Genomic DNA, 18491 nt, shown 5'->3' with positions numbered 1-18491 from the left:
CTTTCCTCCTCTTGTCCTTGTGTTTTAGGAGAAACTTTGTTTTAAATTATGTCCTGAAACGGCAGTCCTGAAAGACGCGGCTCCACCGGTTGTTATCTCAAACAAGTTCTGCTTTTCACATTACACTGAGATAAAACCCCGAGATTTATACGGAGGATAAACAACAAGGTTTCTTTTCCAGTTTATAATACATTAATACGTGGCACCTTTATTCGCGTATAAAAACATGGAAAAACGAAGCGTGCTTATTGGGTTATAATAACAATTTTATAGAGAATCCTATTCCAGAACAGACAGTTTTTTGGCATTCACTCTGGTCTGGTAGGACAGACAGGTATCTGAACTTCTCTACCAGTTTTGAAATATCTCATCAGAAGACAAAAAGTAAAAATAAAGTCCAAATTAAAGTCTCTGAGTATCCATTTTTCCCTTTTCCCATGATGCCTTAAAGCTCAAGTTTTAATACGGTTATTATAACTAAGGGATAATGAATTTAAATGTTTTACTTGCCCATCATTTATTTATTCCTTGGCTAAATAAATAAATCAACAGGTCAGGGCTATCCTGTGTGAAATGACTTAGTCTATTGCGCCAAATAAAAAAATTGAATTTTTAAATTAAGATGATTTTGGATCAAAAACATCCTGTGAGTCTGGAAAAGCTCAGTCAATGATTCAAGTATCCTTTTACGTTAGCTAAAAAAATAAAATCCTCGTCTCATTCACACATGTGCGTGAATACCTTCAAACGTGATACTGAGTGACATGTGACATCAGCGCAACGGGGTGACAGCTGACGTCCAACAGGCCTGCGGGGGAAGAATCTAATCCGAGCATAGGAACCATGTCATAACAGGAGATTGTGTTTAAAGCAGAAACAGAGCCACAGAAGATGACTCCTCATTTTTTCCACACTGAGACGCAGAACATCACGGAGAGTATCAGATTCTGTGCTGCAACCCTCCACCGCCGCCGCCACCGCCCCTCGATCCTCCGGCTCCTCTCGCCGTGGAGGTTTGACTGACTTGTGGTGAAGTGTGATGGGGATTATTGATCTGCCTGGCGCACGCCTGTGGTTACGGCGCAAGACTAACGACCTCAGCAGAGAAAGAGAAAAGTCGCTGGCACTCAACCGCCGCTGTGCATCAGATCGGTGCAGGGGCCATGTGGTGGTTGGGACCAGTCCTTTCAGGGCCTGGAGCACGTAGGTCTAAAGTTTAAGCTTGGACCTATTTCATGAAGATTTTTGTTTTTTTTTTTGTTTTTTGAGTATTTAAGTAATCAGGCACAAATCTAGGCAGATAAACATATCTGATTGGCTCTTTTTTGCAAGGAGGAACCATGTCTACAGACAGCAAAGCCTCATGGTTTTTATGCCCTCACTTAAATTTACTGGCTTATGTTTCGGTTCCAGTCGTCAACCACATGAAATGGTCCACGGTCACTGGAGAAGGATGTGGACACTGTGCTAATTATGTGAGATGATGATGTCAGGTATTGATAGCGGCGAGTGAGCCAGAACTACTCTCTCTCTCTCCGCTAGGCTCCAAAGTATATAACCGACCACATTCACATCCACATGTCGGACATGTCTGGATCCTCAGCAGCCCTCACACATCCGCACTGTCAGACGGCCCCTCACTTTATCATTCGTGGCTGTAAATCATCGCTTTGCCTGCAGGAAACACGCAGCCTTTTTTATTTTCCAGTCATAAAGTGTAAAACCTGCCTCGTACACGAGTTATGATCTTTGGAGACAGCGAGGATGAATGTATAAAGCAGAAGCAGACACGACGGCGGGCATCCTTCATCCTCTTTTTCGTTGCCTGGCATCCCCACGTAGTTATGTATTTTCCAAGCAGCTTTAAGGATATTGTCAACAGCATGTCACTGGGTTTTGGTATTTGTCAAGCGGATCTGAGGGACTGCTCTGAGAAAGTTTTGTCAGTAGTTTCAACACTGGGCAGATTAGCCCTTCATCTCACAGGAGGAACAAATCGAGCTCTTTCATGTTCAGTGTTGGGGAACCTGCCAAAATGTTTGATATTTTATTGCCTGACCAAATCCTATGGAAAAAGTCATTTTTTTTAAACACGAATATTTGGCACCAATTTAGTGTTTTTCCTGTTTTACGTTTCTGTACATCTGAGCACTCCGCAACAGTTTGCAGGTTTTGACAGTTGAGATGATGTGTAATTTGAAACACTTGACGTGAAGTGAAGGTCTGAACAAAGAAGGCCTTGTGTGTGGGTGTTTGGTCGCTGTCCATGGTTCTGACATTTGAATTTTCTCTGTGTTTTTTTTTTGTGCTTAAGTGATGTGGCCAGTATCAAATTGCATAATCTGAACTGGCACGGGGACGAGAACTCTGGGCATTTTAGGGTTTATAAGTGGTCTTTTCTCCGCGCTGCGTTCCACTAAGCAGCGAATGCTTTCACGGACTTCTACGTTTCCAAGGAGTTATGCTTTAATCTGGTAATGAATGGATTTTAAAAGAAATGTCAGTGGGCCTCACAATCTACCACGACCCCGAGGGTCTGGGCCGGTGCCTGCGTGCGATGTCTGCTGCCAATTGATCATTTCTTCTATTACAGGTCAAAAGACAAGTCATCATTTACAAACCGTGCTCTCTGTGAGAGTGAGGAACCTTTCATATCTGGTAATAATTTACTGTCTAAGAAAGACAAATTGTGGGTGCTGTACCACTGACATAGATTTTGTAAGTCTGGCCTTATCCCTACATGTCTTTGGTTCTAATGTTGGCCCCGCAACCCTAAGGTTGACTAAAAAGCCACTAGAGAGCGCCAAAGTACACAGTTATTGTTGACTCGTTTTGAAATCCTTTTGGAGCAGAAGGGCGTTTGCTCAATTACAATCAGATCAAATTAAGTTCAGTCTGCGTACTTTCTGATGGGCACGGGTCAATCTGAACAATGGCTTTCCTGTGATACTCAAGTGAACCGCCACCATTCGTTAAACTCAGACGACTGGAGAAGATTTAAAAAAAAAAAAAAAAAGTCCAGGTCATCATAACGTTCCACCAGCAGGGACGCATTTGAGAACCTCGGGCTTATATTTAGTCCAAATGAGAAATCAAGATGTGTGAGTTCTTTCTGTCTCTTATAAAAACACACACATACATGTATATACCCACACTCCTGTTAGTGCAGACGGAAACATACACACAGATATACAGCCCTGCGAGCGCTATGGGACCCTGGAGGATCACTTCCCCGCCTGAGCTGCTCCACTGAACACGTTTGCAGAGGTCAAGTAAACAGTTTGTGTTAGGCTATCTACTCTGTGTGTGTGTGTATGCACGTCTCTGTGTGTGTATGTGCGGTTGTGTGTAAAGGTCATTTAAATGAAGTGGTTTTGTCTCCTGTGTAAATCTGGTTGAATCCCTTTCTGCTGATTGCACGAGGAGGAGGAGCGTTTGCAGTCTGCTCTGTCCTTCCCCTGCAAAACGACTTATGACCTGGTATGAAAATCAAGCGCACATCATCACTGGCATCATGTTTAAACCACCAAATTTAAAAGGGAGGGGGAGGGACTCTGTATCAATCCCACTCAAATGAGTCTGCCTCATTGAGCAGCGCCGTCTCTGCCGTGCGTGCGGGACATTATGCTAATTTTTCCGGGTGTCTGGGTCTCATTGCTCCTCCAGAGTTCATTATTGTAATTGCTAGACGTAAACGAGAACGCTGGGAATGTGAACCTGAAACCAATGGCCGCTTTTTTTTCCAAGCAATCTATATTCAGGGAAATCCCGAGAACGTTCCAAATCTGAACACAGACATGGGGATGGTGCAGTTCTCTCTGTTCCTACATGTGTATGTGCGTGTATGCACGCTCAGACTGGCTCTATTATGTCTTGGAATAATGTAAAACAGCCTCCCTGAATCTCTCCGTCTCTGTTCCTGTCTCCATCCCTCTGGTTTCCCCACTGTATCTTTGAAACAAGGCCATGGCAGTGGCAGTGGCAGTAAGAGGAGTCTGGCTGAGCGTGCCGCGGCCCCAGTCCTCATCCAAAGACAATGTTGGTGCAGACAGACCGGCACATCAGAGATGACACCACAAAATATGCTCCTTATGCACAACATGCTCACGGACCCGCTCGTCAACGGTTTCATTTGAGATTAAATGAGTGATGACAGCACTTAAATGTTTTTGGACGAACAAGGAGTGCTCTCTGTGGTGGCCCCTTTCTAATAAAATGGAAAATCAAAGGCTCTCTCTCTCCCATATATAGACAACATGACGGATGCCAATCCACAGCCATATCACAGTCTCTGTTAGCAGACCTGCCGATACAACTTTGACTCGTTTTCATTGGCTCCCAATGAAGCGACTAAACTGTTTTCTTCTTTTGTAGAAAAAGAAGGAAAACATTTTCTCCTCCTTCATGATGATGACAAAAAATACACATCCTTGTCTCTTCCCTGCTGGAGATTGTAAAGCCACGGTTCATGAATTTAATACACTGGTACAAAAGAATCGTTTGACCTTTGACTAAACTTTCTAAAAATATTTTCAACCAGAAAAAGTCCAATATTTAAATGGTCGTAATAAGCGATGCATTTTCTGCTAATGAAAATGTACATGTTTGTGCTTTGCTAAGCTCCTTTGCGTTCTCTGAGATATGTCGCTAAAACTACTAGCTCTATAGTTCTCTGTTAATCATTCTGACATCCAGTCACGGGTCTGAGGAGGAAACAACAGCAGCACAACCACATCTGTCAGCAGTCAAACTTACAGAATGTTAGCCGGTGGTTACAGTGGGGCAGAAACCAGGCGAAGGTCGGAGGCTCGATTCCAGAGAAGCAGTCAGGAAACAAGTGCTGGGAAGTCGGCATGTGAGTGAGGACAATCAGACAAACAACAGGTGGCAGCGGTTGTGCTGATGAGGTGGAGTGACTGAGCACAGGTGGAAGTCTCTGCTGCAGAGGAGCAGACAGTGACATGCCCTGATATCTCATAGCACGCTGATAAACACAACAGCGTACGTGACGTTTTATCAGAAACCGGACGAGACCAAAACTGAGTTACAAAATTCATATTTTATTCTTAAAATAAACTAAATGTACAATCATAATGCCAATTTCACTCACTGTTGTCAGGTGTGTTGTCCCTTTATAAAAAAAAAAAAGTCACTCGATGTTTGATGAAACGTACCAGCAAAGACTAACGGTGCCTCCGTTAGCTTCTGTTTTTCCTGACAAGAGTTCATGAGAAAAGAAGCATAACAACAGAAACATAACAAGAGCGCTTTACACGAGAGCAGATAATGTAAAGGACACTTCCTCCATATCATACATGTTGATCATTAAATAATACAAGGACTCGGATGTATGCGACATTAAATCATAGGAAATTAAAAGGATGAAGCTCTTAATTTATGAACAAAGAGATAAAAAAAAAAGAAAAAGAAAAAACCCACAAACAAAGAGACATGAGGACAGGATGGGATGTCAGTGCTGCACTGATGTGTAAACAGTTTAAAAGGAACATAAATAAATGGGTGCTGTGGAGACACTGGATCGACTTGTGTTTGACATAAAACATGACAACGGCCTAAAAGGGGTTTGATTTGATTTCATCTGTTACTGTATAACAGCTTTTCATTCGGGCCGCAGCAGTCGGGGAAATGTAGTGTGACACACTCAATTCCGTTAAGTGAGTTCAGGACATCCTCCGCAGAGACTGGAGAGAGAGAGAGAGAGAGAGAGGGAGAGAGAGGTGCTACGTGCAAACCTCCAATGAAAAGCACAAAGTTGGAATCCTTGGACAGGATCCTGTTTTTCTCAGCTTTTTAAAATTGGGTTATTATATTACCTATATGGACCGAGTATCACGTTGCATGAAAGAGGGAAAAAAGTTTTTTTTTTTTTTCAAACAAATACCAACTGCCTTGTGAGATCAGACTCAGCTCCAATATAAATGGCTTGTTTGGCCAAGTGTTATCCATTCGGTGTGTGTGTGTGTGTGTGAAAGAGACTCCAGTGGCATTATTTCGGCAGTGAGGATCAAAACCATGAGCCCAGCTGGCGGCGAGCCACAAGTGCTGCTAGAAATAAAACAAGAAATAAATGCTTTATGAAACAAACATACACAAGTCTCCCATATTTTTTCGGTTGCCAGTTTGCTGCCAGCAGCTGCATCCAATCACCTCCGTTTTTGCACTTTTTCCTTTTTCTCAAACACACACAAGAGAGAACCAGAGAGAGAGAGAGAGAGAAAAACAAAACAAATAGTAATTTCAGATTGTAAAACCTCAGACCTCCCACTCATCCCGGTGCCACAGAGAGGTTTTCGACGGTGACCAGTGTCACCACTGAAAACCTGTGTGTATATACACTTGGTAAATCATGTCAACAGAAGCAAAATCTTTGGAATAAATAAACATCTGAAGGAATGTCACAGTTGATTTTTGTCTGTAACTGTGATATCTCCTGTTCAATCTTAAAGACTGAAAAAAGAGAAGGAAGAAAAAAAGAGAAAGTACCCACGTGTGTTTCACACTAAGACAAACTTTTTCAAAGCTATCTCAAAGCTACAATAGACTTGGCATGTTTCCCCCCGTGATCTTGACAGAGCAGAGATATGAAAAAAAATCGGAGGGATTCTTCCACACTCCTGAGGAGTCCTGAGCCGCCGCTTTGGAGTGCACCGCCAGACGTTGCAGTGCAATCATCATCTTTGGGCTCGGCGTCAGTTTGTGCATAAATATACAATTTTCTCTTTGGATGAGAAAGAAAAATATATATATGTATTATTCTGCGTGCATGTCAGACGAGACAAACTACAGAAATCAAGCAGACTTTCCCCCCAACGGGTAATTATTTCTCCCCCATTGAAGCTCTCTTTGGCGGTACGTTGCCAAGAGGCACAATGCGAGTTATTGCTCAATAAATACCAAAGGTTTAATTCCAAGCCAAATGTGTGTCAACGCCTAGCGAAGATGTTGAAGCTCTTAACGTGTGGAGCAGTTAAACCAAAAGTTACACCAGAAAAAAAACATGTTGCAATACTCTTTGGAATTTACATTTCATATTTGAAACAATTTAAATCATTGGGTGCTACAAAAAGAAAAGAAAAGAAAAAAAAAACAAAACAAAAAAAAAACAAAAACAAACAATACTTCTCACTCTTTTAAATTACCTATCAAATAAGAAAAACTCATTTTAACTTAGTCATTATAGATGCATCAAAAATATTCAGATTACACTTCTTCGACTCAAGTTTAAAATACAATACATAATTTATGGCTTTTATAAGTTAAAACTAAGAAATACGCCTCAATCTACATCGTTTCACCAACAATATACACGTTAAATTAAATGTTTCAAAGCAAATTTACCGTCCGTACCACTTAAAGGTAACATACGTGTTACTCTCATCACTCGCTACTCAGTGCTTAACTTGCATCTCGATATTGTCGTCATACAAAAAAAAAAAAAAAAAAAATATCATGCTCTGCAAAAAAAGCCTTATTGAAATAGAAACACTATACAAAAGAGGCAGTCTTCTACAAATATTGTCGAAGCATCCCTTAGCTTGTGGATTTTAATCAAACTGAAGTGTCTCATCCACATGGGCGTAGTAAACCAAAAACTGTCTTTCTCATTATTGCTGTGAAAATGACTCCCTTTGTAGTGCTTTGGTCAGGACACATTCCAGGAAGACTGGTCCATAAGTCTGCTCTTTTTTTTCCATGAATATTGTTTCAACCATAATTTCCAAGCAAAATGTAGAGATAGAAAATGAGAGCTCAAAAATCCCCCTTTTTTTCAAATAAAAAAAAAAAAAAGGTTTTGTGCTTTCAAACCATGCCCTCAGCGGAATTCTGAATTTCCCAGTTCTGCTTTTCTTCAATATGGCCTCCAGACAGCTTCATCCATCCGGCCTCCGGGGTTGAGAATGGTTGGGGAGTTACTGTGGCTGCCGTCGCCATCCACGCCACCCTCAGTCTGGCTGGGCAGGTTGGGGTTGACCAGAGTGGTGCCTGTGGAGGCGCTAGTGCAAGGCGGGATCATCCGGGAAGGTGAGCGATCGCCCCCCGGGACCATGGAGAACTGGTACGAGCCGGACGAAGCTCCGTAGTAGAGATAGGGGGTGCTGCTGGTCTGAAAGGGTCCGCTCTGGCTCTGGGTGGAGCCGGGGTAAGGAGGGGGAAGGTAGGTGTGGTAGTGGGCGCTGCCTAGGGACATGGCAGAGGTGACTGGTGGGGTGTAGGTGAAGGTGGCCGGGTAGTGCATCCGAGGGCCGGAGAAGCGAGTGTCTGTGAGGGAGGAGAGTCCTGGGAACTGCCGCTCAAACTGACCGGGGAAGGGGCTCAGGTCAGAAGAACCTACGGACACGGAGACAAACAAAACAAACACGCCCGTCAATGACGGCGAACACTGTGACATCGAGTGTTCGCAGCAGCCATGGTTATGAAAGCCAGAGAAACAGCGGTACTTGACAACACTTTGTCACTTTGGATTATTGATGACACGAACTGTGGCTTTGGCCTGCACGACTATTTTGCACGTTGTCTTGTTGAGTAATTAAAATTAACAGATAAATCCCCCGGGGGAGACGAGACGTAAGTAAGCAGAATCCGTCGTAATGAGATGTTTCGGAGCCAGATGTGTGTATGAAGCAATTAGGTTTGTTTAATAGGCCTTGTGGGCGCGGTTATGAAACAGCGATTATCCATAAATATTGTTACACTCATCAACTTCTGTGTTGTTGTTCGCATCAACTCCCAAGTATTGATGAAGTTACCAAACACCAAAGTCCCGGCCATGCATGTGCCCTGACACATTGTTTCCCAAAGGGTGGATGTCTATTGACTTAGTTTTGTGACATTTAAAATATGGGTCCTCAGAAAAAACATATTTACGCCTCTGCATTTCATATTCCTGCCAAAGTCGGTGCGTGTTTACACGTATGTACTGTACGCCAACGTTTATGCATGCAAACACACACTCGGCCACGCAGACGCACTCTGTCTGTGTGTGTCTGTGTGTGGGTGTGTAACGGGGAGGGGGGTATATGTGTGTGAATACTGTATGCACATAAAAAAGCAGTTGGGATGAATCAGGAGCTGCACATGTGGAAACACTTTGAGCAGAAACAGTTTCCATGAGATCCATAATGAGGCAGGGCTGAGCTCTGATGTGGCTCCTCTCCTCGCCTCCCATCGGCTCCAGCGTGTGTGCTGTGTCTGTGTGTGTGTGTGTGTGAGAGAGCTGATAAGGAGCTGCTCCATCTCACCCCTCGTTCCTCTCTTCACTTCATCCCTTTAAAAAATACCCAGAAACCACTAACTGGCTGCGGCGAGCTGCGCACGGGGTGCAGAGTTTAAGGAGAATAAAAGCCCCCCTCACCCCCCCACTCCCTCCCTCCCTGCTGTCTCCTCTCCGTGGTTTAGTCCAGCCATGCTGCTCTTATCATAAATCACTAGGCGTCTTCTGTGTCACCATGTCTGCTGTGAGAGGACAGGGGGTGGCATGGGGGAGAGGGAGGGGATACAGTGTTTATGTGCAGCTAAGGAATTGTGAAGCCCAGTTTGTTGCTAGCGTCAGATAGCATATGCTGCCAATTAGGGCCCTTTTAACTTCCTCTTTCCACATTATCCATTTGATTCTAATAGGAATAGTGGGAGATTGTCTCGACTGCAGCGGACCACTGTGATCTCAGGCATGAAACACGCTGTTCCACGAACCTCTGATTCTGTTCAGTGTTTAGGGTTTACTGATTACTGCTTGTAGTTGAATCAAAATGGAACGTTATTCACTATTTATAAACGTGACTTTATTTACTGTACTTGAAGTGAACAATTAATGGTAAATGTCTTCACGGATTTTACAAATTCATTTGCAAAACGACAACATTTCGTGGAATTAAAGCTGCACCGTGTGCACTGTAAGCAAACCATCGTTAAGTTCAGTGGATGTTTTAAAACGCATCATATAAGCTGTGCAGAATCGCTTTTGGTGTAAGCCACACCCCCGGGGTGCGAACCAAGGAAATAATTTTCAAAAAGCAAATGCTCTTTTATTAGGAAATATATGGCTTGATTTAATTTAGAATAAAATCTGTGGCTTCCTTTAAGTAACAGGAGTGGTCAGACCAGCTAAAAGTTTTGTGACTAGACAGTACCATGGTTTCTCATGTAGCACCAGGTTTTCCAGGACATCTGTATGGGGTCGAAGGTCACACACATTCAGCAGCAACTTCCAACTTCATACTCTTCCAACTAATAATTACCAACCACTGTCCCAACGGCACATTAGTTTACCGCGGGAAATCATACGGTGTACGGTGGAAAATAATCATTTAGTAGATCATTAACTACTCGTCCACTAGGGGGCAGCATATAGCTATAAAAATAAAGATATCGTTGTGTTCAACTAAACAGGATCAGGTTTCACACAAGTATATGAAACGAAATATATATTTAATATATATAATATTTTATAACATTTACTTTTTCGTGTTTCGTGTTTTTATTAATTTTTATTTGTATTATTATTGTTCTGATTTATCTTAGCAACTTTCAACCACTGCAGAGATTATCTGCACCACGCGAGTGTTTGCCGTGGAACATCCATATGATTGTACGTGTCGGCACGTTCTATGGGTGTATACTGTTACAGCGCAACCTGGCGAGGTGTCAACGTGATCTGTAGAGATCTTAGTCACATCACTTAGTAGGTGTTGAGCACTTGAGGTGTGCGAGCAGCCATAGGTGGAAAGAAAAGGCTTTTGGCCTGCGATCATGCCTGTGCACGTGCTCACACGAGCCTACATGCCACTTTGAGAACAAAGCCTCGTACTGCAGACATGAAAGCTGAAGGAAAGGAATGAACTAATCAAAGCTGACAAGGCAGCTGGCTGGATATTAAATCCTCTCTGATGCAGAGTCACACGGTCGCGTAACCATTCACCCAGGTTTGGGGCACACACACACACACACACATACAGGGGAGGGTGGTGTACATTAGCATGAGGACCAGGACAAGGAAATGACAGGAAGAAAGGAAAGAAAAAAGGGAATATGGCAGTGAGTCAAACAGGTGTACAGAGGAGAGGGAAAAAAACAGAGACAAATTGGAACACAGATGAGGTTCCCCTGGCAAACACACTGGCTAATGCAGTTACCCAGAATGCCTTGTCAGAGTGGCACATCACTATAAAGATGCTTAATTTGTCAGTCACAAGTCTGTTATTATCCCCGGGCCTGTTATTACCCATACTTCTCTGGGATCAAAGGCATGGAGCAGGAAAAAGAGGAAACAATCTTTCTTTCTTTGGCTTTTTTTTAAAAAATCCAAATGGCTCTTTGGAGAGAGCGGATAAACATACTTGAGTTCTCAGACAGATTAGAGAATGGGAAAATAACTGAAGATAGAAGCACTCACTCGTCTACCTTTGCTTTAATTTGAATTTGAACGGTTTGTCAGTGTGAGCATCTATCTTCCTCTTCCTCTGTCTCAGAGCTTGGTTTGTGACAGTGTGACGTGATGTGGTTTTGATTTGTGTACAAGCAGCAACCCAAACTAACTAATGCTCACATGCTCAAATATGGACTAGAATCACATTAACTGATTAATAAAAATACTTCATTCTTCATTTTTAGGAACAAAGATAACGTTAGCACACACTTATGTTACTGTAAGACTCCCATGCTCATGCTAAGATGTGACCTAATGGTTGAATTCCAGCTCCTGAAATAGCTTGAAACTTAAGAAGTAATATGATAGTATTACATGTAGTTCTTAGAAGAAGTCTGAACTTTGGACTATAGTTTCTATAGAAGTTAAGCTCGGCTTTAAGCTTTAATCTTATGTATTTATCCATGTCACTTGTTTTTGCTAATGCTAAATAAATTGGACATTGACCAACAGGCTAATTCAAAACAAAGCCAAATCAATTATATGTTTCTGTAATTATAGGCAGTATTTCCAGAAAACTAACATTTCTTGATGTTGTTGTCTGTTTTGTCTATGTTTTTTGGTGAACCCCGCCTCCCCCTGCCCTCCCCCACCCCAGTCCTACTTGACATAGTGGCAGAGAAGTCGTTCTACCTGGCAAGCGTCTAGGCACGTCATTGATGGCAGGCAGGCCCGTGCCTCGGCTGGAGGACAGGGGGGTGGTGGAGTGGACTGAGGGGGATGCCATGGGACTCAGGTAGGACGGGTACGTCTGTTCATATGACCAGGGAGGAGGGGACTGGGACTGACGAGGGTCTGATGGGGGAGAAATCGGGCAAAAGCAGAAGGAGTGGAGAAAGGAAAACAGAACAGAGAGACAGAAGGAGGAAATGGGACAAGGGGAAGACAGAGAGAGAGAATAATTACCACCATCCACGGGTGAAAATGAAAAACTCCTCATTGGAAATGGAGCAAATTGACAAATAAGGTAAAATAACGACGGCAGACAATCAGCACTGTTGGGTTTTGCTGTGCATGCGGTCGGAGGTAAGTATCAGTTGGGCGCGTTATGCAACATCCTCTGTAATGACACATAATGTTTACTTTTGAAGAGAAGATCTTCCTGTTTGCCTTTTTAAAACATTGTGTGTGCAGCTGAGGCACAGAGAGCCGCGTTGGCACACTCCCAGGGCGTAAACACACCGGCTCACAACCATGAAAATAACCTTCACACAGACCTGACTCTGTGTGCACAACACAAGTACATATTTACAAGCTATATTTTTATGTTTTTGTTACACAAATGTATTGAGCCCACTAACAGATTTTATGGGTCATTTATGTGACCCATATACTACCATGCACTGTCTGTGGGATGGGCAATACCTGGGCAATACCTGGGCAATAACATAATAACTTGAGCAACATTTGTACAGTATTCTGATTTATTTATTTATTTTTTTACACCGATATTTTACTTTTTTTTACACAATACAAACTAAATAGTTTAATAGCAAAGATGTCTAATAGACTTGATCACATGCAGTCACTGCTTTCTTCTGTACAGTGGTCATGTGACATCAATGGTACAGTTCAGTTACAAAGTGCAGCACCAATCTTCGTATGTAGCAAGTTAACCTAAAATATGTGTTTTATTTTCTGCTGTTGTTTATTACCAATACTTTATGTCAGTCATCAATACTGGTGTGAGGAGTCAATATTCCCATCACTGCTGTCTGTGTCTGTCCTACAGTACAATCAAACATAATAACTTGAGCAACATTTGTACATATAAATGTGCTTTTGTCATATATTTTAATTTTGGTGCATTTTCCTTCCTGTATTTACCATAGTTTATCAAATTTAATTTCTAAGTAAGACGGTGAAAACATTGACTTTGTACGATCGTGAGTAAATGTGCCTTTGAAATTCAATTGCATTTCTTACTGCATCTGAGAAAAAAAAGTAAAAAAAAAAAAAAATAATAATGTTAGATGAAATAACAGACAATAAAGGAGTGAACTGCCACCTCTAATAACTAGTCATTGTTTACCCTCCTCTATAAGAAACAAGTTCATTCTTGAAGCTACAGCAGTAAACAGCACATTTGATGGTGCTGACAGTTGCGATCACATCATTTAACGCTTCTGCGGCGTCGGTGTTTTTACAACACCGGCACTTTCAAGGTCAGTCAAGGCATTCACCTGACACACAAACAAATAAACACAACTTAATAACTTAGAAATTGTCCATAAGTGGAAACACAATCGTTAAAATAGTAAAATGACTCAAGTAAAACATGTCAGCACTTGAAGCAGGTATCAATAAACACTGTGGGTTCAGGATGAATCATCTCACTGCGGTGGTGACCATCATGGGTGGCAGACAGGAGGAGTATAAACACTCATAAAACCTATTACACCTGAACAGGCGTGGGAGATGATTCAGAGAATTCGACTTTTCAGGAAAATAAATTATAGGAGGTTCTGGGTTTTTACGACTTTGATTAGATTCACAGGTTGTACGTCATACATTATTTGTTCTTCATTATGGCTCCCAAGCACAAGTCAGACTGTTCTGATGTTTTTATGACCTAGATTACGATCTTAGCACTGTGTTAGCATAGCTGAGTGACACAGGTACTTACGAACAGTTCCGACATGGTTAAAAAGTCGTAGAACCGTAAGAACGAAAAAGTCAATGCACTTTGTTTTTTATTTGAAAATTAATTAAGTAATTTTTAATAATTAGTAATTTTTAGAGTGCTGTACAGTATAATCCAGTTTGAATAGTTAATTTTTCCCACACACGCAGTACAGGCTTGATTTTATTTCCTCTGAGGCTACGAGCTCCGAGCTGATAGTACATGATGATACATAATATTTCCAGGTGTTGACAATTCAGATTAGGTTTTTGACAGTTTTGCGGTATTTTGCTTTGAGATTAGCAATTCTAATTATAGCTCTTATCTAGCCCTTAACAGAAAAACACACATACACCCCCGAGGAAATCAGTTTATTGCTGAGTTATATAAAACAGGCTCAGGTAAATATGCCTTTTCATTAGTGAATATCATTTATACACCTACCCCAGGGTGGCAGTAGCAACAGTGTATTTTTAAGTCCCTATCATAATGATGCGGGAATAAATATATTTGGATTGGCCTAGAAAAAAAAATCTCTTTAGTACGTTAGTTCGTATGAATATATTGCGACACATTGCTTGTGCTAATTGTGTCTATTCTCTGTCTTGGATTACGATTAATGCTATTCTAAAATCCGACTTTCTGCTTCAAATTTCCGAACATGGCTGTGAATTTGAACTGGACTGTGTTTTGCATGTTCTCTCCACTACAGTTCCCAGCTGCCTTTTGTTTCCCATTTGCAAGAAGACACAGCCACACCTAGAACTCAGTCAACTATTTGCAAATGTTGACAATGCAGATTAAGTCTGTACAGTTTTGTGCTGTTTTGTTTTTAGAGGATTGTCAAATTATAAAGACAATTTACATCTAATATGCAATGGAAAAAAACTCCTAAACAAAACACCAGCAGGATCTCACAAGCTCCTTCCACACAAACATACGAGTAATGAACTATTGAATCAGGTGACTTGAATGATATGAATCAGGTATTTGTTATGACACGTCCTCAGAAGAGCTTTACAATCTAGAACAGAATCTAGAATCTAAATCTTCCGGGATGGAACAAATACTGATACTGATTCAACAATACTGCTACTACCAGTATTATACGTTCCAGTATTTCTGTAATCGTACGCAGCATCTGTCTGTGATAATGTCTTATGTTTGTCATTGTGCTATTTTTAGTGTTTCATCACGACATGTTTGGATTTGTAGTTGCGATAGTGAGATGACGGATGTAAATCCCTGTGCTTTTCTATTCTGTTAGGCCTGGAGACAAAGGCCTTTGGGCCAAAACGGCAGCTGAAATGACGCGACAAAAGCAAAACTCTGCATATGCAAATGTTTTCACAAACGTTATCTAGCTGCATAAAGAGATGACAGGTGCAGGTCTTTGGAAAGGTCTGGAATTTACTCATTTTATTTGTGAAATGACTTAAGTAGTTGCTAGGTAGTATAAAAAAAGGTAAGTGGGCAAATGGTTAAAAAAATTGCCAAAAATAATGACAAACAATTGGACAGAGTTAAATAATAAATCGATTGATTTAAAAAAAAGAAAAATAAAGTACAAAATAAAGCTAGTAATAAACCAACAATGAATCTGATCCCAAATTTCACTGGCACATTAAAAGTAGTTTACTCGCAGTGAATCAACCCTGTGTGTAAATCTCTCTGCTCATCGCTGCTTAACTAAGCTGCTTAACCATCCCGCAAATGATCCACTAAGTAAGACTACAAAGTCGTGCCAGAAAGTAACTAAGAGGTAAATGACGACCTGCGATGAGCCTGCAGAAGTGTGAGCGATCGGGTGGCAGCCACCCTCAACCGTGACAGATGGGGTTACCTTCTAGGATGTAACCGATAGAACGCAGAGAGGCGGGTGACCTCAGAGGCAGCGTTCAAATACCACACCGGGCCTTGGGTGGCATAAACTGCTGGACGTGCCCACGGCTCCGGTTGAGGGTTTGATATTTCACCTTAGATACAGTAAATGCATCTCTGTTTGCTTGGACTCTGAGCCTTGTTTTATTAAAGTTTGATGGAGAGTGTAGATACTTACTGGACTCTTTAATGATGCAGAATTACACTTGCCTTTGTGTATTTACTCTCAAAGATTTTCTTTTAAACAACCTTCTCACATGGAGCGAGATAAGTAAAACTAACTCCTAGAGGACGTTCAATTATTTTAGTTTAGAATCAGATAAAAGTACAGCAGTATTTCAGAATAAGGTTGCTATTGCTATAATGTCATATTAATATATACTTTTTAATTTGTATACCTTTATATTTATATATGTTTATAATATATATATATATATTTATTCCTATCCGAAAGCGCCAATTATTATTATAATTTAAATCTCAGGTCAAAGTTTTGACACAGCGCCAAGCACAATGTAGGTCAAGTGCTTCGGCTGTTGGTTAAAAAATAGGTCAGTTTTTAACGAGGGTATTAATTAAGAAAAAGAAAATCCTGGTTCAGCTTAGAGGAAGTAGAAAAAGAAAAATTCAAATTGTATTTTGGGGCTAAAAATAAAACACGATGTGATACTTTTTCCTTCTAGATGCGAACATGTGTAACTGATCCCGTTCTCTAATTCTATTTGTATGCGAATGGTTCTGCAGTGACTGCATTTCAAACTAAATTCAAATGACTCATGACAGCTAATCATGTCGTACTTAAAGCTGTACATAATCCACACGAGAGCAAACAAACAGCTTAATGCAGCTGTGCATTCAGAGGCTCACGTCCTAAATCCCAAATCCCCAAAGAATGTCAGTGTGGATGTTGGTGATGCTGACCTGTTATCTGTGTCTGGCCCTGTGGGTTAAAGGAGTTGGCTGCTGTATTTAGGGTGGGCCGAGGACCTTGGGTGGGAACGCTGACCCTCACCCTCATCCTCTCCAGCTCACTCAGGCGGTCTGAGAAGAGACCGGCCTTGGGAGGGTCCTCCAGCTTTTGACGATGCCCTGCAGAGACAAAACATTTTTTCCAAGATATTGAGGATTAAGAAATAAAGCCTGTCGTAAATTTCAGTGGTAACGACACATGCCGGCGCTTTCATTGTATTGATGCTGTGATGTTGCATGAGTCGATGCCGCCGCACACTGTGTGGCTAATGATCTCCACTTGTTTGCAGCTGTCCTGGCATTCAGTTCTGACAGTTATCTTTTGTAAAGAACATTTACTGTCTAACCTCTTATGTGTGCCAGGCCTAACTGTGTAAATATATTTAGTGCCACTGGAACAAAGAGGAGATACAGAGGCTGTTAACAACGGAATGCTACATCCTGCTAATTATCTGGCAACATTATAGGTAAGAAAAAGAAGCGATAGATAGATAGATAGATAGATAGATAGATAGATAGATAGATAGATAGATAGATAGATAGATAGATAGATAGATAGATAGATAGATAGATAGATACAGAGAAAGAGAGAGAGGGAGGGAGGGAGGGAGAGAGATTCTAAGAGAAAACAGTTGCATGCATTACGTTAGTTTTAACCTGAGGCTTCTTCCTCAGGTAAACACAGCCTGTCACGCCATTCCTCAATTATCCCCACAGGAGCTGAGGCCTATGCCAACTCTATTATACCCCTTCCCATCCAGCGTTCCTCTGTTGATAATTTTACACATTATTATACAATCTGAAAATGCTCGTTCTATTCCAGTCGTCCTTTGAGACAAAATGTGCAGCAACACGGCGCACAAACGCCCGTGCGTCTGCCTGGTCGTGCACTAGTTCCCCTGTAAAGGTGGTAAAATAAATATCATAGAGAAGGGAGCAGAGAAAACTGCTGCTGTCCTTGGCAGAGCTCCATGGTAAAAACAACGAGCTTCTACAGAATCCTGCTTAACCTGTCTGGGCTAAGAACAAAGACCGAGAACTACACCTATGCTGCTGCTGCTCGGCTGATAGTGAGGGAGAGGAGAAGCATCGATGGAGTGTTGGAGAAGAGTTTGCATGCCGGAGTGTTGTGTTGCATTGTAGAATAAAAAAAGAAAAGAAAAAAAAAGCCACAAAAATTCTTTAAAGACCAGAAAACTCTTGCATCTCATTGTCTGCACTAATGAAAATATGAAGAACATTTCGGCCTATAAAATGGCCTCATAAACCATGTTGCACTTATGCAGCAAATGACTTTATTCTGGAACGGATGATTGGAATTTCTATAACAAATATTTCTGCCTTTGAATAAGACACTAGACTGGCGGCGGCCGGTGACAGACGAAGATTTTTATTACAATGACGTTGAGTGAACTGACATCATATCCAGTTCAAAGTAAACAGACCTCACAGTCTCATCATCTGCTCCTCAACATAGTTGCTCTGAAACGTGGAATAATAACATTGGCTACTTAAGAGACTTCATAACGTTCGCGTCCACGTGTCATTTATAATATCCCCTCATCCCTTTTGCAG

At 41.5% G+C, this 18491-nt stretch overlaps 1 protein-coding gene across 2 annotated transcripts in view; it reads right to left on the bottom strand.

Moving 5' to 3' along the window:
- Positions 1 to 5040: 5040 nt before the first annotated feature.
- runx2b (RUNX family transcription factor 2b) overlaps positions 5041 to 18491 on the bottom strand; it is a 41735-nt gene continuing 28284 nt past the window's right edge. Inside the window, exons 4-6 of one of the 2 annotated variants that reach the window (XM_025056606.1) lie at positions 16869 to 17036; positions 12105 to 12238; positions 5041 to 8431 (exon numbers count right to left, since the gene is read on the bottom strand). In XM_025056606.1, coding sequence (XP_024912374.1) covers positions 7871 to 8431; positions 12105 to 12238; positions 16869 to 17036 — 863 coding nt within the window. In that variant the 3' untranslated portion in view covers positions 5041 to 7870. 2 annotated transcript variants of the gene reach the window in all.

Source organism: Cynoglossus semilaevis, chromosome 7 (genome assembly GCF_000523025.1).
Source record: "Cynoglossus semilaevis isolate Cse_v1.0 chromosome 7, Cse_v1.0, whole genome shotgun sequence".
In the NCBI taxonomy this organism is placed as follows: domain Eukaryota; kingdom Metazoa; phylum Chordata; class Actinopteri; order Pleuronectiformes; family Cynoglossidae; genus Cynoglossus; species Cynoglossus semilaevis.
The sequence above is the reverse complement of the archived record's forward strand: the minus strand, read 5'-3'. Positions and strand labels throughout refer to the sequence as shown.